Source organism: Apaloderma vittatum, unplaced genomic scaffold (genome assembly GCF_000703405.1).
Source record: "Apaloderma vittatum isolate BGI_N311 unplaced genomic scaffold, ASM70340v1 scaffold674, whole genome shotgun sequence".
NCBI lineage: Eukaryota > Metazoa > Chordata > Aves > Trogoniformes > Trogonidae > Apaloderma > Apaloderma vittatum.
In genome coordinates, this window is record NW_009710737.1 from 1 (window position 1) to 22,800 (window position 22,800).

The 22,800-nt window shown below is 36.6% G+C and overlaps 1 protein-coding gene across 1 annotated transcript; it reads left to right on the forward strand.

The window, feature by feature from the left end:
* Nucleotides 1–27: 27 nt before the first annotated feature.
* Nucleotides 28–20,649, forward strand: PLOD2 (procollagen-lysine, 2-oxoglutarate 5-dioxygenase 2; the record flags this gene model as incomplete). Its single annotated transcript, XM_009867360.1, has 12 exons — nucleotides 28–153; nucleotides 2,114–2,235; nucleotides 9,810–9,914; nucleotides 11,197–11,322; nucleotides 12,555–12,696; nucleotides 13,881–13,943; nucleotides 15,255–15,368; nucleotides 15,769–15,834; nucleotides 16,814–16,918; nucleotides 18,787–18,933; nucleotides 19,189–19,314; nucleotides 20,349–20,649. Coding segments are annotated over 12 exons (1,398 nt in total), but the record flags the coding sequence as incomplete, so codon positions are not given.
* Nucleotides 20,650–22,800: the final 2,151 nt, after the last annotated feature.

Here is a 22,800-nt window from a genome sequence, read left to right on the forward strand (position 1 = left end):
TATATTTATTTATTTATTTCTTTTTAGGAGTATCCAAGAGTAAAAATTGGTGTGTTCATTGAACAACCCACTCCTTTCCTACCTAAATTTTTAGATAGAGTGTTGGCTCTGGACTACCCAAAGGAGGCACTCAGTATCTTCATTCATAATAATGTAAGTATATTGTTACTATTGTGCAAAAGTTTAATTTTGGAAATTATGGTATGAATGAAAGTGTGTGAAGGAGTATGTGGATTCCATATATGTACACAGTTAAATTCCATAGGAAGGGATAATCTTCCAGAATTTACTATGCAGAAGTGGAAAAAATAGACAAATTAAATGAAATTAGGGTAGTGCTTAGTGACGTCTATTTGAAGAAACTGCTGTAGATTCTTTCTCTTTTACTAATGAAAAGGTTGTATCTTAAAGTTTATGCTTCTGTGGGAAGTACTGATTGACAAAAACCAATAGAGTAGAATAAGAATGGAATAGTTCCACTTGGAAGGTACAATGATCATCTAGGCCAATTGCCCTGACCACTTCAGGGCTCACAAGAAGTTACACTATGTTATCCATAACTTTTATCCAACAGCTGACATTGGATTTCCTTTTCATCTTGTGTATTTATGTTTCTTTTGGTGCTCTTCCTGGGTGCCATGGGAAAGACTGATGTGTATTTTGAATGACGGTACACACAAGTTACTTTTTTGAATATTTTTGAATGCTTTTTGCTAATTACCTAATGTTCTGGTGCTGCTGACACTTCACCAGTGATTTGAGTATTGCTATTTTTATGGATGGGGTGATAGATGTATACAGGTCTTTTGGGGAAAAAAAATAGTTGGAAGATAAATAGGAAGAAATGATTCTGCCCTTCTTTCACTTGGCATGCGTTACTCCTGATATCATGGCACAAAAGGCCTGAGTAATAGAAGTAGAGCTCTTGAAAGTCTTCAGAGTGCTTTTGTAAGGGGATATTAAAGGTATAAATGGGATATGCACGTGGGAGTTGTAGGCTATGCTGGTTTTTGTTACTTTGGCCAGAAGTCATATGATGATGAGTGGATGGAGAGCAGCCCTGTAGAGAAGGACCTGGGAGTGCTGGTAGACGAAAAACTGAACATGAGCCAACAATATGCCCTCACAGCTCGAAAAGCCAGCTGTGTCCTGGGCTGCATCAAGAGAATACTGACCAGCAGTTCAAGGGAGGGAGAGTTCCCCTCTGCTCAGCTCTTGTGAGATCTCACCTGGAGTCTTGCATCCAGCTCTGGAGCCTCCAGCACAAGAAGGACGTGGATCTGTTGGAGCGGGTTCAGAGGAGGCCACAAAGATGACTGGGGGGTTGGGGCACCTGCCCAATGAAGAATGGGTAGGAACACCTGCCCAAGGCTGAGAGAGCTGGGGCTGTTGAGCCTGGAGAAGAGAAGGCTCCGGGGAGACCTCACAGTGGCCTTCCTGTGCCTAAGGGAGGCCTACAGGGAAGAAGGGTCCCTGCCCATGACAGGGTTGGAACTGGTTGATCGTTAAGGTCTCTTCCAACTATTCTGTGATTCTATGAATTTATGATTTGAAATGAATATAAAAGACTGAGTCCCCTTTTTTTTTTTTATCTAAGGGGGACAACAACACTAACCAATAACCAAAATTATTCTGGCATCAGCCATAATACACAAAAGCTACAAATGGGGGCACTGGGTTGAAGCACTGCATGCAGCTGAGATCTCTTCAGTCACTGTGACTACATTTTAAAGAAATAGATTGTGACATCTCCCTCTCTAAAGCCATTCTGGAGTGGTATTAAAAACTCCTGTGTGCCACAGAGGTTGTAGGTTGGGTTTTGAAGATTATAAAATACATATCCTGAAAAAATTCTGCGTAAGCAATCCATGAATCTCTCATCACTGGTCTGGAGATACAGCTTTGATTTATATTACTGATGTGTTGGATTCTTTTACTAAAATTTTGGGCAGAAGAGCTTTATTTTAATGACATATATACTGGAATATCTTCAAATACTGTTTGCCATCTGTTTAATTAAGATAGAATACAATGTGTTCTAGGACACTGTTTTTATGATTTCACAGCAGTTTGTACTTTCCACTCACTATAAACAATCTTAACATGATTACAGGAGGTTTACCATGAAAAGCACATCAAGAAATTCTGGGAAAAAGCCAAGAACATTATCAGAAATATAAAAATTGTTGGACCTGAAGAAAATTTGAGTCAAGCAGAAGCCCGGAACATGGGAATGTAAATTCTAATTTATAAATGTTATAATGATGCCTACACTAACATTTTTTCATCTCTTATACATTTTTTTTCATCTTCAACACTAACAACTTTACATCGTAAGATACGAAACCGGGAGATGTTGTGGTAAAACAAGGTCCAGATATAAGCTATGAACTGTTGAGTATTTTATGATTTCTGTCTGATGTAAAAAGCTGTTGGTCATTATGAAAACAACTCTGGTTTAGGACTACTTCAGTAGACGGTCATCTTGTCCTTTAATAAAGGCATAGACAATAGACTACAAAGAAATAAGAAGCATCACACTGGTTTTTAATTACAGTTCTCTCAAACATGGATATATATTAAAGTATGATGAGCATAAGCCAATTTATTTTTTTTTAAAGAATGCTCTTGAAATGAGATAGATGGTACAATACAGCAAAGTGTTTATTAAAGTTTGTGCAGAAAATATATAGCACTAATTTAAAATAAAAAGGTGAAGCAGGTGCAAATGTAAATAGAAATTCTAATTGCAGCGTATTTTCTAAAAATTTTTTTTTTTTTAAATCCAAACCCTTTTCAAATGAACTTATTACACAGTGATTTCACAGAAGTAGTTCTTACATTAGATATGCATGTAACAATTGCACATTTGTTTTTTGGTGTTTTTTTTTTGTTTGTTTCTTTGTTTGTTTATTTTACATTTAAGTAAAAATATGGTTAAAGCTTGTCCCAGGCATATTTTTCTTGTGGTTCCGAGAAACAGGAATATCCTTTAGAAGTGCTTTAGCAGAAGTTTCTACTTTTTCTTTTAGTTTTTACTAGAAAATCCAAATCTTGCCAGACCTAAATCTGAACCTTGGGGAATTTATCAGGTGTCATCCCTGCCTGTCAAGGGGTTCTTTCAGTGCCTGCAGCACTCGCTCTTACCATAGAGTTGCTCATGGCTCTCCCAGTATGTCTGTCTGTCGGAGTATGGAAGTTTTACAGACGAGGATCCCACCAAAACCTCACTGTGGCCCTTGAGGAGGCTTCATTCTCACATAATTCTTTCACTCTCTTTTCTTCCAAATCTTCCTTGAGTGTCAGAGCAGAGAAATTTATTTCAAAAGCCCTTTTCTTTTATATTCAGAGGTTAAGAGCATAGTATAGGCTGTTCATGGCACAAACTGAAAGAATGAAGTTCTAGTCCTGAGTCTCTGTGGTGTTCTTGGAAGTTTGTTTGAATGGGGTTTTGTTGTGCTGAAGCCACTGGGAAACTGATACTTGGCTGAGGTCCAAGTCTCTCCCGTAGCCTTTCTAGGAAACCCTACAGATGTCCAGTGTTAGCATAAGCAGCCATTCACATGCTTATTAATCATTCTTTCTTTATTTCTGATAGTCTCTAAAGCAAATGTACCATGTCTGCAAACTTTTTGAAGTAGTGTATGGTACCAGTAACTGAGGTGGAATTTCTGGAGTTGCCCTTTCATCTTTGTTGTTGTATAGTCACCATAAGCAGAATCTTTAGTGTAATAAATGCCTGTGTGGATTGAAAAAAAATAAATTAAATGCATATTTGCACAAAATCATTTCAAATTCTTTTATGTAAGGCAGGGAGATAGCCATACTTGTGATGTGTGCCACTAGATACACTACACTGATGTATTACTCATCGTTTGGATATAATTTGACCCATGTTGCTCCTGCTTTGAGAGGCTTCTTTTCAATAAGAATTCTGTCCTGAAGAGATACACAACATATAGAGAAAATGTGAAGTATAATGCCCGTGGGATAAGACCATGCCAAAATACTGAATCATCCAGAAAGTATGAGTACTAGTAGTAGGAGCTTTCATGTGAACAATATAGATATAATTTGATGGCTTCTTTCAATTTGACTGAAGCAGGTTCAGTTCATTTGCTGCTTCATTTGCACTCCTGCTCATCTTGACTGTGCTTGTGAACATCACCATCATCTCTGGAACAACTGCATTTTACTTTTCCTCAAAAAATCTAGCTTGGAAGTATGGCATGTTCATGGCAAAGGCAATTACTATAAAAATTATTTGCTTTCAATCCTTCAGCTGGCTTCCAACATAACCTCATTTGTTTCCCACTGTTACTGCAATGGGAATAGCTTGAAAGGAGAGATTTCTCAAATCTGTTTAATGGCTTAATTTACAGAGATTGATGTATTTAGCCTTCTGATTAATTTTCTGCTGCCCCTCTCTACATTATTTACTGATAGTTTTATTCCATCTGTCTCAAACACTTGCTTTCTCTCTTTTTCCAGATTAGCTGTTTTTAATATCTCTGTTAATTTCCAGTAGATTTAGAATTAATTTGATCCCCTTACTTGCCCATTTGAACAAAGTCTATTTATCTGAAGCAGCAAAACAGTCTTTAACTAATACAGAGGGAGAGAACTTAAACAAGTCTGGTTTGTTTTCAGCAGAGTACTTTGGAGTACATAATGCAGTTGGATCAGTGTTCTCCTTATCTTTTTTTTTTCCCCCCTCTTTCTGGCTCAGTAAAAAGTGGTGATAAATCACAATGAGGTTCTCAGTAAATGAAACTCTTGTGTGTCTAGAAAAAAGTTATTTTCTCACATTTGTATTATTTCACCCATAGCCATGCAGCATTGTCTAGTTTTCTCGTACACATAATAAAGAATAGTTGAAGCATTTGCTTTCTTACTTCTGGACATGGAAAGCTCTCCTGTGCTTGTGCAAGTTGGATAGGTGTTGAAAAGGACCCAAAATTCTGCAGTCAGCAAAAACTTGTTACAATTTGACAATACTGGCAAAGAGGAGGACATATGTTTCTTGCTTGTGGGCTTGAAACAGAATAAAAATGGAGGAAAATAAAGTAGAATAAAGAGAAGGAAAGTTTAGCTGCATGTTATCTGAGTATTTTCTCATTAAATCCTAAAACAGCATTTACATATGTAGGGGTTTTTTGTTTGTAGGTTTTTTGTTTGTTTGTTTGGGTTTTTTGCCTTTGTCTAGAAGGCATATATTAGCATTCTTCTGGTTGGTTCCTTTCTTCTTAAGAAAAAAATAATTTGTGATTTTTGTCTTGTTTGGAGATGAGATTTCAGCCAGCTGTTAGAGAACTTGTTCTGACAGGAGATGTCAAATAACAATATTAAATCTGTTCAAGTAATAATAGAAAATGGGGAAATTTGGGAAATTTTCTCATTCGCTTCTCTTTTTATTTATAAACAGCTTATTTTCCATAATCTTTTTTCCCTTAGTACTTAGAGACTTCAGGATGTCTTTCATGGAGGGTTTTTCTTTTCCTACTTCAAAAAAATTATTAATAGAATTATATAGGATTTTTCCTGAACCTTTTTTTTAAGAAATTTGCTTTACATTTAGTGGGAATACGCATATCTTAAAAGCTTTCATTATAAACTTTGAAAGCTTTCAGGAAGAATAGCAGAGAGATCAGAATCAGTTAGAGAGTTCATTGACCTCACTTAAATTTTTGAGCTGTGTCTTTCTTGAAAGAGAAAGTTAGCTCATTGTCTCTGAGCTCCTGTTTGGCATTGATAAATGTTGACATGGTCAGAGGAGGGCTTCCCTTTCAGCCCTTCGAGTAGGGCAAATGGTGTGCCATGGATGAGGGAAGAGTGGGGATTAAATCTGTATCTCCCATTTGTAAAGTGATTTCTGTTGGAGACTTGGATTTTCTGGAGCTGCTTCTTCTGAACACTTGAGCAGTTTTGCGTTTCAGCCTTGGATGAAGAAAGAGCATTTTGTACTTTGAGTGTTGCAGAAGAAAAACAGTTTTTCCTTTCGTATCTGATTTGCGTAGCCCAGGTCTGATAACTGTGATAACAATACTTAAGCCTGAGAGGTAAAACTAAGCATTAGTACTTTATTTATTTTGTGACTACATTTGTTTAGTTTTAGTGATGGGTGATAAGTTTCTTGATACTGCTGTCGCTATCTGGAGAGATGCAATCCGTAACCCTAAATAGCAGCCCGTGCTGACTAGTCTTTCTGTGCGTGTTGGTGACTTGTATCTGGGACACTTTCTTTCAGAGTTTTGTCAAATGGTGTAGAGTGCTCTCTCTTTGGGCTCACAGTCTGTGTTTGGAATTGTATTCCCAAACTACGAGAGGTAGAAAAATGATAAATTCATTAATGGCAAATTGAAACTATGTCTTGAAAAATAAAAATAAAAAAAATAAATTATTCAGTAGTAAAGAAACTAAGTGGACCATATGTCTTCCTGCGATAAGCAACTGGCTCTTGGAATATCTCAGTGGAAAGTTTGATGAAGAGCCATGACACTTACACTCTTCAGATGAGGTCACTGTTCCAGATGGGCTCGCGGTTTCTAAGTTAAACATTACTCTGATTGCAAAATACTTTAAACAGATCTGCCGAGTTTCACTCAGCCTCCTAAATTTTTGTTAATTGCTGCACTGAAATGGCTTTAAGTTATGTACAAAAATATAGCTTACTTTTCAACATTTGGTCCTAGTTTATAAGCAGGTGGAGCGTAAAGAAAGTAGATTAAGAAGAAGCAAGTAGATGTTTTAGCCATTGAATTTAGATGCGTATTACTATACATACAAGTATTGCTAGAAAGCACTTTCCACTTGTTTCTTGCTGTGACCTGGATATGCATAATAAATAGTTTCACGTATAATCTGGGATTTCTACATCTGGAGAGGTTAGCATACCCCATAAGCAGGTAATACTTTAAATCGTGAGAATATCCAGGATTACTTTTATTTCCTTGGAAAAGTTGCTTGACTCACTGAAGGTCTAACGAGAAGATGCATGAATTTCTTAAAAGTAGGCTTACTTTTTTCATTTTGAAGAAATGTTATTAATTTTGACTGAAACTTTTTTATGTATATCTGAATCCTTAAATGTTTCATGGAGTTTTTTGTTAGTGACTTTAATGTGCAAAGGCAAAACTTATACTTCGCATTTGACGTGGTGACTTGTATCCGGAAGTTCAAGGGTAATTGTGCTTTAAACATGAATTTTTGTCATTTGGTGATCCAGTCTTCAGTGATGTGTAGAAAGAAATAGGGAAGAAATGAGTCAAAGCCAGAATAGTAGCCTTGGGAGAGGCCTTATAGTGGCTTTCCAGTACTTGAAGGGGTCCTATAGGAGAGCTGGAGAGGGACTTTTATAAGGGCATATGGTGATAGGACGAGGGGCAATGGCTTTAAACTAGATCAGGGTAGATTTAAATTAGGCATTTGGAAGAAGTTCTTTACTGTGAGATTGATGAGACACTGGAACGGATTGCCCAGAGAAGATGAGGATGCCTCACCCCTGGAGGTGTTCATGGCCAGGTTGGATGAAACTTTGAGCAACCTGGTCTGGTGGGAGGTGTCCCTGCTTGTTATGGCAGTGGGAATTGGAACTTTAAGGTTCCTTCGAACTCAAGCCATTCTATGGCCCTATGCTTCTATGAATATAAATATGTATCTTTAATACTGTAGGTTACAGAGGTTGAAGTTAGAGATGAGGCATTGTAGGTGATTTGTACTACAGCTGTATTTCCGGACTATTTAAGGCAGTAATGCTTTCAGAGTTCTCAATAGATTATTGACTGAGTGTGACTTAGCTGAAGACTTTAAATGTAGTGTTTTGTGTTTTGGGTTACTGTCTGAATGAAGAACAGAAGGATTTTCAACACTAAGTGCATTGGACCAGTTTTAATAGAAATCTGTCTCTGGATATAAAGGAGGAGAAAAAATACAGGGAAAAAAAGGCAAAAGTTGAAGGACCTTATCTAATGAAATTGTGTAATTAATTTTCCTGTCACAGTTATCTACAGCTAACTATGAATCTGTTCATTTTGTCTGTTCATATGTTAATAATTAAAATATTATTTTCATTCATATTTTTATTAGCAGCAAAAGATTTAGCTGTTTTGGGGGAGTTGCTACCTGGTACAGTGGCTGGAAGCCTGTACTGGCATCAAATCTGCTGGTCTCTCAGTTTTAGTTTCCAAAATGATGATAAAGGAGCTGAATGTTTTTGGAAGAAATGAAACATCTAATGTCGAGTGCAATATAAAAGTCAAGTTACTATTAATAATTATAATTATGCTGATGATAAAGCCACATGTATATTGCTTTCAGTAGTTGTAAAGCTTTGAACAGGATGGGCTACTAATGTAAAAAGCAATAAAGACTTAGTTACTGGGCTGTGTTATGGCCAAAATAAAACCTGCTGGTTTTAATTGGGGCAATTTTGTGAGAAAGTGCTGATTAATGAATTGCTGTCATAAAAGCATGTATACATAAAGTAGAAAACTGTCAGTGAATATATCAGTTAAGGCAAAACCAGAGACTGATCAAAAATGAATGTTTTCAGCACTAGTGTGAAGACCATTTCTTTCATTTTGGTAGTTTAAATTTTTAAGTCAAATCACTGCTACATCTTCAGTGGTGGAGTCTGAAGAGAAAGGATTGCTTAGATTTATGGAATAAAAAAAATCTCAACCTTCTGCTGTGATTCTACCTCTAAAGTCCTTTGAGCAGAAGAAAGTTTGGACAAAATGACCCAACTTTACTGGAGCCAGACTAAAGGCTGACTGCAGTGCTGTGCTGGGTAGTGGAGGGGAGCAAGAACAGGCAGGAAACCGTACCAGCAGCTGCCTTGACTTGTGTGTAGCCTGTCACATCCACCATTTATCTGGTTTTCTGAAGTGACAGAGATCTCTTCCTTTCCAGAAAAGTCACAAACAATCAAATCAAGTGGAACTTACCTAAAGCAGTGTTTATAGATATTTCAAAGTACGAAAGTAAAATAATTTGAATGTTGCAAGCTGTTACAAAGGAATTAATGCAAGTTCTGTCGATAACCGTGGGGAAAATAGACAAAATCAGTAATACCACCTGCATGGTAGAAAGGTGCTGCTGTAGTATGACTTGAAGAAATTGTGCTGCTTTCTCTAAAAGTAAGTTTGATTTAGCATGATTTTCCATGATTCTGTTGGCATAGGAAAGCTGCATTTTTGGCCTAGCAAGTATACCCTGCAAGAAACATAAAATGTAGTCTGTGTACCTTACTGTTATATTTATAACAGAATGTGTCTTCTGCGTGGTGGAAGCTTTCTCTTGAAGATGTGGGATTCTATGCAAAAAAAAATATTATTATGACATCAAGATCACAACTGATATAAATAGTGTATGGATAAATTCAATTCATTTTTCTAATTTCCATTCACCGCCCGTGCAAATGTTTTATATATCTCTTTGCCAACTCTGTAATTCCTGTAAGTAACCAAAATACTAAGATAAGGTTTTTAAATATACATTTCTTATACTCTCCATAAGGTTTCAATTACTGTTCAGATCAGCAGATCACATCTACAGCATCTTTGCCCAAAGAGAGTGTTGCAGTTGCTTACTAGAGCACCTTAATTAATAAGCCCATACCTGGCTATAAAGTGATCGTACTGATATCCAGCTATATAAATTAGTTTCCTGATTTCCTTGGCATCTCTTAATTTGTTAAAAGAAAAATACAAGGCATCTGATCCATGGTTTTAAATCTTCTTGTAGTTTATCACACTACTGAACCTTTTTCTGGACATGTGTGAATTAACCGTTCTTTTTTCTTTTGATAGGGACCATTGTCGCCAGGATAAAGCTTGTGAATATTACTTCAGCATAGATGCAGATGTCATGCTGACAAACCCTAAAACTTTAAGAATACTGATAGAACAGAACAGGTGTGGTATGCCTTTTGATTCTGTACAATTTCCTCTAGTTTGGAAGGATTCTCTGGGGCCCATGCAGAGAAAATAAGATCCTGTCTGTTCCAGCAGAGGTAGATCCTCTTTGTTTACCTGTGGTATTTGATTGACAATTCATAACGGACTTGGAGACCAACAATTACCAAAGCATTTTGTTCCTATCAAACAGCAATCACTGCTGTGAATTTCAAATGCTTCCAAGTTCCTCTGAAGACAACAGTATGGTGTAAGCAGATTTTTTTTGAAATTAATTAAGATTTTACCGACTAACGATTTCAGAATTGGTCACACTCAACGTTTTTTTTTAAAAAAACAACTCCAAACAACAACGGGAAAACCCTCAAAACAAAACCAAACAAAAGCTCCCTAGAGTTTACTATTCTGGTATTGCAGTATTATTACATTTAAAAGAATCATAAATAATGGAAAGTTATTAGAGATAAAGCAGCTTTAAAAACCCATTTCTCCTTGTGTTAGTGTGATCTCTTAAGTTATATAAAGCTGTGCCTTTATCACTGCTGCCAATTTGTAAATTCCCATGTTATGTAGGTAGTGTTTGCCTATTCACAACCAATCTGGGAAACTTGGATGTATCATAGAAATAAGAATTATCAATGTGTCTTTTGACCTACTTGTGAGAAGGGATGGAGCTTAAATAAAGATCTGGCTGCCAGTGCTTTGTATTATAGTCCTTGTCATAGTTACTGTTGCAGAAAGACTAAATGCCAGGGCCACTTGTGGAAGGTACACTAGGTGGAAGAAACAGAAACTTTGCAAAATGTATCTACCATAGGCACCCTCTGAAACCAAGTGCTGTTTTCTTCTTTTTGTTCTGGTCAGCTTAGATTTCCCCTTTTGACTCTTAAATTTTGTGTAAGCTATTTCACTGTGGGTTTTGGGTTTTTTTTGTTGTTGTTGTATGGTTTTGGGTTTTGGGGCCAGGAAGGTTTTGTTTGTTTGTTTGTTTGTTTTTTATGCCTTTGTGATTCTTTTTGTCGTTACCCTATAGGCAGTATTTTTTGGACTCTAAAATCAAACCACCTGCGATTGATTGGAATCTTTGCTTCTGTTTACACTGATGTTGTTTCTGGGCAGTATGTGCTTGGATGCTGATTCTTCCAGCTTAAGTTCAGAATATCTGTTCCAAAATTTGGTACTCACTGGTGTTTTAATTACATTATACTATAAGCTACTGTATTTTACTATATCGTCTTTGTATAATGATTCATATTTTCTTATTCAATATGTCACTTCACAGAAAGATAATTGCTCCACTTGTAACTCGCCATGGGAAACTTTGGTCCAATTTCTGGGGTGCTTTGAGCCCAGATGGCTATTATGCTCGATCAGAAGATTATGTTGATATTGTCCAAGGGAACAGAGTGTAAGTAACTATAAGCTAATCTTTAAAGCGAAGGGAGCTGATATGATTATTAGCAATATATTTTTACATTTTCATGCAATATGGTATATTTTTATGCAGTATGGTATTATTCCTACAGAGTTTAGGTTAGTTATATTGTTTAGCTTCTTCTATATCATAAAAATGCATTTGTTTTCCCATTTGTGTTTTCCCATTTGCAGCTTGAATAGGAAAGCAGAGTGTGTAACATGATGAGCTGCTATTAGTGAACATAGTCATTACTAACACCTGTCTAATTGTGTCTGGTTATTCTATCAGTGCATAATACACAAGGTGTCAAGAAAAACAAGTAGCAAATGCAAAACTCTGTATCCCAGGAACCTCAGTCAAAAGAAATGATTGTTGTATTCATCAGATGACTTCTGCATCTCTTTGGGGCAAAGGTTTAATCAACTGAAGAGCTATAATTTCTTCATGTGTTTTGTCCCATATATTATGTCAGATATATCCTAAGGAGCTCTCGAGAAATACTTTTGTTGCACAGCCTTTTGGGTTTATCTTTCCCCTAAATGTGTGTGATGTTAAGTTGTTCTAAGCTTGACTTGTGGAGGTGTCTTTTCATTGCCCTGAAAGATCAAAAAGGTCTGAAGCAGATTGACTGCTTGAATAGGACTGGCTCTTTTTCAGTTGCACTGGAAGATGTGCTTGTGGTGCTGGGAGGGGGGAAATCTGCAGAGTGAGCATTGTGACAGCAATGCCTGTTTGTTGGTGTTGGCCCAGTGCACATAAATATGTGGCCTGCTGTGGTCTGTAGGTTTTTCTGTGAGGAGGTCAGACTAGCTGTGGGAAGTCAGTGAAATCTTTAAACTCATTTATAAATCTGTTCCAGAATTAGTTTCTCCATCTGGTCGTGCAGAATAATATACAAGAGTTTGACTGATAAGTTTAACTGTGGAAACATGAAGTACATTTGAAGTTAAAACTCTTCAGAGAATTTGACCTTCATTGTTGTTTTTTTTAATAACAGTGCTTTGTAAAAGTTGAATTATTGCCTGTGCCTACGTTTGAGATTTCCACAATGTCCAGCTATAGTTTTTCAAATGGCTTGGGAACGTTTCAGCATAATTTCCTTGAAACTTGCTTAGTCTTGTCAGCAAACACTAGTTTGATAAAATAGGCAATAAATCAGTTTTCATGGCTTTAAACTATTTGCTTTTTTTTTTTTTTTCTTTTTGTTTGTTTGTTTTTCACAGAGGAGTGTGGAATATTCCTTATATGGCTAATATATACTTAATTAAGGGACAAACTCTCAGATCAGAGATGAAAGAAAAGAACTACTTTATGCGTGATAAGTTGGATCCTGATATGGCTCTGTGCAGGAATGCCAGGGAAATGGTAAGGTGTATCTGTAACAGCTTGCTTTTAAATACACACAGACTTCTTTGTGTCCTGCTAAACTTGACTACTTCACTTGAATGATCTTGGATATTATATTTTTACTTCTAATTCCAAGTACTAGCCAATTTTTGTGACACAGAACAGTTTAGGTGTATTTCCTTAAATTGTTGAGAACAGGTTTCTGCAAGGCCAGTGCACTGGCTGCAAGTTGGATTTTATTTAAATTCACTGAAAATTCATGTTGAGGTTAAAATACTTTCCTTCTTAATGCAATCTCAGCAGATGAAAGAGGGCTCAACTTCTCTGCTCTGTGTGACTTCAGACTTAGAGATGCTCTAAACGCATCAATATTATTCCTGTATTTATACTGTGTGAAACTACCAGCAGACTAAGATGGAATATTTTGCAATTTTGTGTTTAAGGAGATACATTTTTAAACTAATGATGGACAGTGTTGATATAAAAATGGTAGGAAATGGTAGGAATCTTGTTAGGGAGCATGAATACTCATTAATTTTTCCAGATAGATTAAAACTCTGTCAGAAATTTTTTTACTTGCATTAAGTTGTGAGTAATGAGAGACAACTCATTTGTACTGCAAAATTATGGATATGTAAATCCACTTTTCTACTGATATTTACAGTAGTTTCAGCACAGAAACAAGTAAGACCTAAACCAGACCTATTTCCAGACACTATAGCATTGAAAAATAATTTTGCTGAATTGAACAAGAAAAGTTGGCAAGTATTAATTTCTTTTTTAATTCCCTCATAACAAGGCATGATATCCTTTGTTTGTACTGATCTTTGGAACATCCTTGTCCAACTATGTTGTATTCAAACCTTCTCAGCATCAGTTGCAAACCTGTGCTTCCCATGCGCTCATAAAACTAATCTGACTGGCTCATCAGAAAACTGCTTTTTCTTTCCCCTTTCTTAGCTGTGCTGTAAGATGATCTGTTTGTGCTTGGTTTTGTATTGCAGCAGATAAGAAGGGGCTGGTGGAAACAGCTTTGACATGTGTATTATGAGCTTTGCTTGGAGATGCATGTTGTCTGTAAAAGCATATCAGCTTTTGATCAGAGGCTGCTATTTCCCCAATGTGACTGTGGAAACCTAATAGTAGTCAGATAAAGAGATTATGTATCAGAAAACTGATGTGATGACTCTCCTTCATTTTAGACTTTACAAAGGGAAAAAGACTCCCCTTCTTCGGAAACATTCCATATGCTCAGACCCCCAAAGGTGTTGCTTTTTTTTATTAACTGGTTATTACATGCAGTATTATTCTATTACGGAAGATATTTCTCCTCTTTCCACTTACTCTGATGAAATACTGCTCTAGCTTTCTTTTCAGTCTTCTGAGGTTCAAGTTTTGCCAGGGACAGGTTCTTCATGACCACCTCAAAGCACCTTAGAAAGACTCGTTTCCTCAGGGAGGTTTCTTACTGCATCTGAGGCCAAGGTGTGCTAAAGTTGTGCTTCTGTAGCTAAAATGGTTCAGACTAGGAAGGAATAAAGCTCAAATCACTGTGTTTGCCTGCAAGTCACCACAGAGGGCAGTTGTAAAATTAGTGTCACTTCAAGCTGTTTTTATTGACCCAGACCCTCCTTATTCTCCCTGCTGCAGCTATATTATGGTTTGTTAAGTGCCCCAAACTGGGCAAGTGTTTAACATAATCATTATCTTTCTAACAGTTTAACTCTTTTTCAGACAAAAACATAGACACAAGTACCAGAGAATCCAAATGGTAATGTCTTCATCTGCAGCAAATCCAAAATGAAATGAAGTTTTGGTCTGAAAAACAGTAAACTAAAAAAAACCCAACACCCACAAAACCTAAGTTTCTTTTTAAAAAAGACTATTTTCTTCTACTATTTCTAATCATGAGAGGTCTGTTAATATCTTCTGTTAATAGCTTGATAATAAAGCCTTATCTTACTGCATTTGCACATATTTTGCAATGTTTGCTTAGGTGAATATACTTCAAAGTGCTCAGCTGTTTTTTACCCTGATCTGAATATTCTTTTATGCTGCATTTGCCAATATCTTTATGTTTCAGGCCAGTTCACCAAAAGGAATACTCTGAAATAAGTTTCATGTTCTGACTTGCATTAACCCTTTCATTGTTAGCTTATTCTTTCAATTTTTAATCAGAAACAAATTCCTAGGTGTTGGTTTTCTTGTATGAATATTTTCAGTTTAGGAACAGGTTCTTCCAGTGTGTCTGCTTAGGTTTTCTGGAAAACAAATCGACCAACTACTTTTCTGTTTTTTCCTTTCTATAACTGCATGCGGATTTGTGTTTTGAATAATATATGTTTAATGAAAATAAATTCAACCAAATGCTTGTAAGCAAGAAATGAACACTAGCTGGTGATTAGAATCAACTGTTAAAAAAAGGAAGATGCTAAGTGAACAGCACATGTATATGTATGTATGAGTGTGTGATATATTTTATAGAAGTGCAGACACGAACAAACAGATTTCTTTAAAGCCTAATTTTTTGCCAAGATGGACAGTTCTGCTAATGACTTTTTCTCTATTTGGTGTAGGGTGTTTTCATGTACATTACCAACAGACATGAATTCGGAAGACTTATTTCTACAGCCAATTACAATACCTCCCACTACAACAATGACCTCTGGCAGATATTTGAAAATCCTGTGGTATGCATCTAGTTATTGATGAAATAGATGCTTTATATGAAAAGAAAAGTAAAGTTTATGTATTATAAATGACATGGGATTTAAAGACTTTACACATTGTTTATTGTGCGCTAAATACTGGTTGTGTACTAAAAGGCCTTCTCTACCACCCATTTAAGAAAATGACAATATATCATATCAACAAGCCAACTGATGACCAGAGTAAGGAGTTAGAGATACAGCCCTAATATAACAGGTTTCATGTTTTTTGACATGATGAGAACCACTTCATTTCTGAGTATACTAAACAGTTTTTTTCCAATGCTTTCCACAGAGCAAATGAATAGAATATTTTTCCCCCCTCATTTCTAAATGCATTTATAAATTTGTTTCATTTTCATGTTTTAAAATGTTTTTTTAGGACTGGAAGGAAACCTATATAAATCCCAACTACTCAAAGATCTTCACTGATAACATAGTAGAACAGGTGGGTATAAGTAGTTTTCTTAAAATTTGTGAGACTGTCTGATAATAAATTGGCATACAGTTGCTGTTTCCATGCAGATGCTATTTTGGTCTGTGACTGAATAGCATTTTGATATTTTGGGTGAGAACTGAATTTTTGCCATTTTGACAACTGGATGAGAGGAGTTTAAAAAATAGTTGTTAGATTACTCAGAGTAATTTAGTTCTCCAAGTAATTGCCTTCTCCAAAATACAGATATATTTAGTTTATTTGTTTGAACTCGCTAGTACCACCAGCAGAAGGGCCTAATAAAGCTTCTGTAACAGATTGCTGTGTTTTCTGGTATCTAGTGAAGGCAAGCTCATCTAGACATTTTCCTTGGGGTGTACCTTTCCCTATAGATTCCTAAGGTCTGACAATCATGAATCTGAGGTAGAGCCTTTACCTGGATACAGACTTACTTGTTTGTTTGTTTATTTATAATGGGTTTTTTTGGTCTGCCTGGCTCCTTGCTTTTATGCAAGTAATTGAGACAGAGCACTGGTGTTGGATGAGCAGTTCTGTGACAATTAAGGACAGTGACTTAATAAATTTTGTTTCCTTAAGAAGCTGATAAAAATTGCTTTTTTGTTTAAAAGTGTTATGTTTTAAACTTAATAGATTGTAGCGCAGATGATCACAGTTGTTATATAGAGCATCCAAGACACAGAATATGTGGGTATGCTGATGCAGCTGTTAATGCTGGATTATGGCTTAAAAGGTATCTTGTAGTCTGAGCTTCATTCTGTGAGAATGTGCTTGTGAATCAAGACAAAATTTAATTATTTAAATGCATCTGAATTTCGGCTCAGATTAGAAGAATTTATACTCTTTAGAGACTTCGTGAAGATGTCCTCTTTTAGCAGCTGGAAATAAAATAAAAGTTTTACTCTGCTGAAAGAGATCTTAAAATCGCAGAGTGTTAGTTTTAAGTTTCCTGGTTTTTTTTTTTCTTTCACAGCCATGTCCGGATGTGTTTTGGTTTCCCATATTTTCTGACACTGCCTGTGATGAATTGGTGGAAGAAATGGAACATTTTGGACAGTGGTCTGGTGGAAAACACCAGGTAAGTATCAGCCTATATAAACATGACCTTGATGATACTCTATAATCTTAAGTCACAGTGTACTGCAACAATCGTTCCAACCATCACTAATAACCAGAAGCATGTACTTGGTGGTATAAAATGCTTAATTTAGTCTACCATATAGCTTGTTGTTCAGTATGTGTAGAGACATTCCTTAATTAGCCTTGCAGTGGGTTGACCCTGGGTGGACAATAGATGCCCACCAAAGCCGATCACTCCCTCTTGTCAACTAGACAGGAGAGAAAATATAATGAAAGGCTCATGGGTCGAGACAAGGACAGGGAGAGATCACACAGCAATTACTATCACGAGCAAAACAGACTTGACTTGGGGAAATTAGTTTTATTTATTACTAAACAGAGCAGGATAATGAGAAATAACACCACCTCCCCCTCACCCCTCTCTTCTTCCCTGTCTTAACTTGACTCCAGATTTACGCTGTCTCCTCTCTCCAGCAGCACAGGGAAATGGGGAATGGCAGTTGTGGTCAGTTCCTTACATGTTCCTGCCACTCCTTCCTCCTCAGGGGGAAGACTGCTCACACTTCCCCTGCTCCAGCATGAAATCCCTCCCACAGGAGACAGTTCTCCACAAGCTTTTCCAACATGAGTCCTTCCCACAGGCGACACTTCTTGGGGAATTGATTAGTATGGGTGCCTTCTGTGGGGTGCAGTCCTTCAGGAGCAGACTGTTCCAGTGTAGCTCCCCCACAGGATCACAGCTCCTGCCTGCAAACCTGCTCCAGCGTGGGCTTCTGTGTCCAGGGGTCCACAGGAGCCTCCTACGACCCAGGCTTCCTGCAGGGTCATGACTTCCTCTGGGCACACCCATACCGTCTGGTGTGGGGTCCTCCACGGGCTGCAGGTGGATTTCTCCTCCCTCTTTAACCTCCAGGGCCTGCCTCGTTGTGGTCTTCACCACAGGCTGCACCTGAGGCACCTCTTCCCCTTCCTTCTTCGTTGACCTGGGTGTCTGCAGGCTTGTTTATCGTGCATGTCCTCACTTCTCTCCTCTGGCTGCTGTTACACAGGTTTTTGCCACTACCACTGTTGCTGATGGGCGTGGCCTTGGCTGTCTTGGAGCCAGCTGGTGTTGGCTCCATGAGACATGGGGGAAGATTCTAGCAGCTTCTTGCAGAAGCCATCACTGTAGGCCCTGGCTACCAAACCCTTGCCACGCAAAGCCAATACAAACCTTGAACTAGCAAATTCAGACACCATCTGCTACAGCAACTGCACCACTGTTATCCAGCACGTATCCAAGGCTGCTCCTGGGTAGCTGTTGATAACTGTTCAGAGAATTTTTACTCATTTACCTCTTAAATACTAATTTCTCAGACTTCTCCTTAGCAATTTCTTACATATATTATGAGCTTTTGTGTCTGCAGAAAGTTCTAAATATTCATTAACTTCTGCTAAAATCGGAGGACTGTCATATTCACAAACATGATACCCTGGAAATGAGATAAATTACAGTAATTATTTAACTGCAGTTAGGAGCCTGCAGAAAGGCTTTTAAGCTACTTTTATCTTCAAATTATTATGTCAAGTTGAGGCCTGTCCTTTCTTGATCTGGTATAACAGTTGTATCTGTATCTCCAGGAAGCCCTTATTTACGTGCAACACATCCAAATGCTGTCTCACCTTTTAAAAAATTTCCAATTCTTGGTAATTATTTTTTTCCACATCAGTTAACTGTGAAATTACTGTGCAGCAGGCTCACATATGCTTGCTAAAGCGTTGCTTTGTTGCAGTTTTGTGATTCTGCAGATTTTGAATAAATATTTGTGCAAATGACAGAAGCATTCCATGATTGTATTTCAAGGCTATTTATGGTGTTTTCATTAGGACAGCCGTATTTCTGGAGGTTATGAAAATGTCCCAACTGATGATATTCATATGAAGCAAATTGGACTGGATAATGAATGGCTGCATTTCATAAGGGAGTTCATTGCACCAGTAACGCTGAAAGTGTTTGCTGGCTATTATACCAAGGTATGGATTTAAAACTTTTTTGCAGATAATTACTGCACAGCATGACTGATTGTAAGTTTTATTGAAAATACCCTATTAGGTTTTGTTGGGGAGTTTATACGTGATGTACCAGTACATGACTGTCATTTAGTTGTTAACTCAGCTTTAAACAAACAAAAACCAAATCAAAACTCCAGCCACCCCAAAAACCCCCAAGAACCGTGTGTGAGATTTCAAAGTTCATATGTTGAAGTCTGACTATATGTTTTGTTTCAGGGGTTTGCTTTATTGAATTTTGTTGTAAAATATAGCCCTGATAGACAACGGTCACTCAGACCTCATCACGACTCCTCTACGTTCACAATCAACATCGCTCTCAACAAAGTAGGAGAGGATTTTCAAGTAAGTTGACAACTTACTGGTTTAAAAAATGTTGTCCTTTGAGTGTCTAATAACATTTCCAAACTAGAACCCAAAAGATACACATTGAAAAGGAAAAGTTACGCCCTGGGAATTGAGATATATTACTCCTTGGTATATTTTGACAAGTACTAAATTTGCTTGATTGCACAATCTAGAACTGTTGATGCAGTCAGGCTGAATTGGTCAAAATGGTTTCAGATGATGGAGGAGAAAGAGGTTTAAGCAAAAATTTGGGAGATGTCAGCCATTTTTAACATTTCTGAAATGCTTTGTTTCGGTGCACTGCGAGTGCAGTGAAAACCAATTTTTTACAATTCTTTAAATAGCCCCAGCTTGACTCAGATGGCTTATTTTTTGTAACTTTTTGAAGGATTCTTTGTCAGGTCAGACACAGAATGAAAATTTTTCAACTGTTGTACATAGTTTTTATTCTGAAAATTTTCTACTCTGATTTTGAATTAAATAAAACAGTCCCTAGAGTATGGGAGATAGGCAGGACAGCGGTAGTAATATCCAGCTTTGACTAGAAACTTAACCTGTTGTGTTTATCAACAATATAATCCATAGTCCTCCTTAACATCCATAAATGTTTGTCAAACTTAGTATTTTAAAACAACATACCTTTTTGTTTGAAAGCAGCAGCCAGATTAATTTTTTTAAGACTTCTTTAAATGCTATCCTGGGTAAGGATGCGGTCCTGGAACAAGGCCTGTAAACATGATCTGCTTCTCTCTGGTGTTATGAAGATCTGTTTGTCAGAGTTACTGCTTGAATGAGTTGTTATCCTGGGAATGCTAAAGCAAAGCAAGGGGAAATCTTTGATTGCAGATGCGTGTCTGTTAGGTGTTGTTCTGAAGATGGTGTCATTTAAACAACTTTGTTAGTACAGATAGTAAAAAAAAATATATTGTTAACAGCCTATAGCAAAATATTTTAAGTTGTGACTCAATAAAAACAAACTTTACTAAAATGTAAGGTAAATATTTGGGGTTTTTTTTGTGTTTTCACTACAGGGAGGTGGCTGCAAATTTCTTAGGTACAACTGCTCCATTGAGTCTCCCAGGAAAGGATGGAGTTTCATGCACCCAGGAAGACTTACTCATTTACATGAAGGACTTCCTATCTTGAACGGCACAAGATACATTGCAGTATCATTTATTGATCCTTAATTTTATTTTTTTCCCCTCTTCAACATCAGTGTTTGGTTCTTTACATAAACATTTATTTATAGATTTCTTCTGGAAGATGGTGATAAGAAACTTTGTTACTGTTCCTAGACAGCAAAGTTATGTTGACCTAAAAGAATGAAAAAAGGAAAATGTTTTAAAATTGTTTTTTTCAATATTAATATTGATTTCTCAATTCAATATTGATATTGATTTCTCAATATCTGCTCTGAGCCTTGAGTCACAAAGTAAACATATCCTGCTTGTTTCTCCATTCTGTTGTCTTAAAGAGTAAGTAAGCAGGGAAAATGGAAGAGCATTTTATAACATATCTGTTTCTTTACTGAATCCCCTCCCCCCCCCAAAAAAAACCCTCACAACCAACCAACTGAACAACCTTAGATACAAAATTATGTGAAAAATTTACTGTGGTTTTGGTTCAGTGAAATGACCCAGCTAAAGTTTTTGTGATGTGTGTATATTGGGTACAAACCAATTAAAAACAATAGCATAAAACCAAAATCAAAATCATTTGTTCTATATGCTCGCATCTATTGAAGGGAAAACATGCCGGTAGCCTGTTGTCTTAATTTGTTTTGAATACTGAAATGTACACCTTTGGAAAGAAAAAATAAATTGTGGAGATGGAGCAATGATTAAATAATTTAGTTAAGAAAAAATGGTTTATCTTTTTTTTGAGAACTTACTCTGTTGAAAGCTTGCATTCCTTCACCAAGTGACCTTCATTTTAAAATGAGTTATTTTTCTAATTGTGTAATTGCACCCAATTGATACTGGAAATTTGATGTTTATTTTCAGAACAGTGGTAAATTTAAATAATGGGATGTTTCTATAAAGATAATTTTTACTCTTACTTAAAATTACTTGAATTTTGTATCAGGAAAATGAAATGGTGGCAGTCTGTCTTTTAAAGCCAAGGGTCTTAACTTGCCATTTATTTAAAAAAAAAGTTTAAAATATTCCTACTGTATCTACTGTTTGTAATTTTAAAGAAACTTGAAGCTAACTTTCTCAGTCTACCATGTCAAAATGCACAGCGTGTTGGAAAAAACTTGTGAAAAATAAAAGGTGATTTTAAATTAATGTGACAGCTTTTACTTGACTGTGTTAGGTAGTTTCTTTGCATGTTGCGGTTGTTCTTACAGAAATGGATGAACATTTTTAAAGAAACTACAGACATCTTTAGACCGGAAGTTTTTCCAGGCGTGGCTTTTGGGCATATTTACTCTGTTATATTGAAGTTATTTATGTGAGTTGGTACCTGTATACCAAACCGTGCATTATGCTTTCAGAGTGACCCCAGCAGTAGGGTTGTTTCTTGACTTCTGTAACAACCTTCCTTTTTACTTACCAGCTTTTCAATGATCGAAACAGTAGCTTTGCTTTTTACTTCCTAATATTTGAAGAAGCTATTTTTATTGTATTTCCTAAACAGGAGGTTTATTTAGAGCTGAAAGGATTGGAAGAGGAGTTCAAAGATGATTCTTTATCTGAAAATAAGTGATCTACTCTACTAAAATGTTCTATTCTTTTGAGGAATGGTTTGTAACCATACTTAAGTTATGCTGAAGCAAATATGTCAAAATGTGGTAACTTCAATAACGTACTGAAATGAGCTGCTTGAAAAGGAATAACTTTTCACAGGGAGTTCTTTGTTTTCTTTTTAATTTCTCTTTGCGCTGTCAACTTTTGATCACTTCAGGGTGATACTTGGAGATTGATATCCCTCGACTTTGTTTCTAGACATGAAACACCTCTGTCTTTGTGTCTCTTTCTGTGTAGCCTGTGCTTAGACACTTTACAGGTAACTGAATCTCCACGCCTTCAGAATAAAAGCAGCCTTTGTTAAGAACCTTTTTCTGAGCCTGTGGTCTCTTAGGGTAACTCAAAACAGAGTAATATTTATTAGCACTGGATCAGTTACAGTTTACTATTATAAGGAGCTTTCCTGGAAAAAAAACCCACAAAAATATGATATGGGTGAAGTTCTTTTACAGATTTTTTTTCCCAAATTTGTATTTTAATTATGTATTTTGTAATTCTCAGTCACATTTTTTTAAGTTATATTTTTTCCCTCAACATATATATGAGGGCTTTACTTACTGTTAAATTCCTGTTTGCAACTATTAATTCTCTCTGTCATGTAGTGACATGTAATACTGTGTTTACTGTGCTGCACATTTGTTGGAATGGAAAATGTGTTTACCATGCTCACAGTACTAAGATTCTCTCTTGCTTTTTTTCTTTCTCTTTTAAATGAAGTATTTGCAAAGGCTAA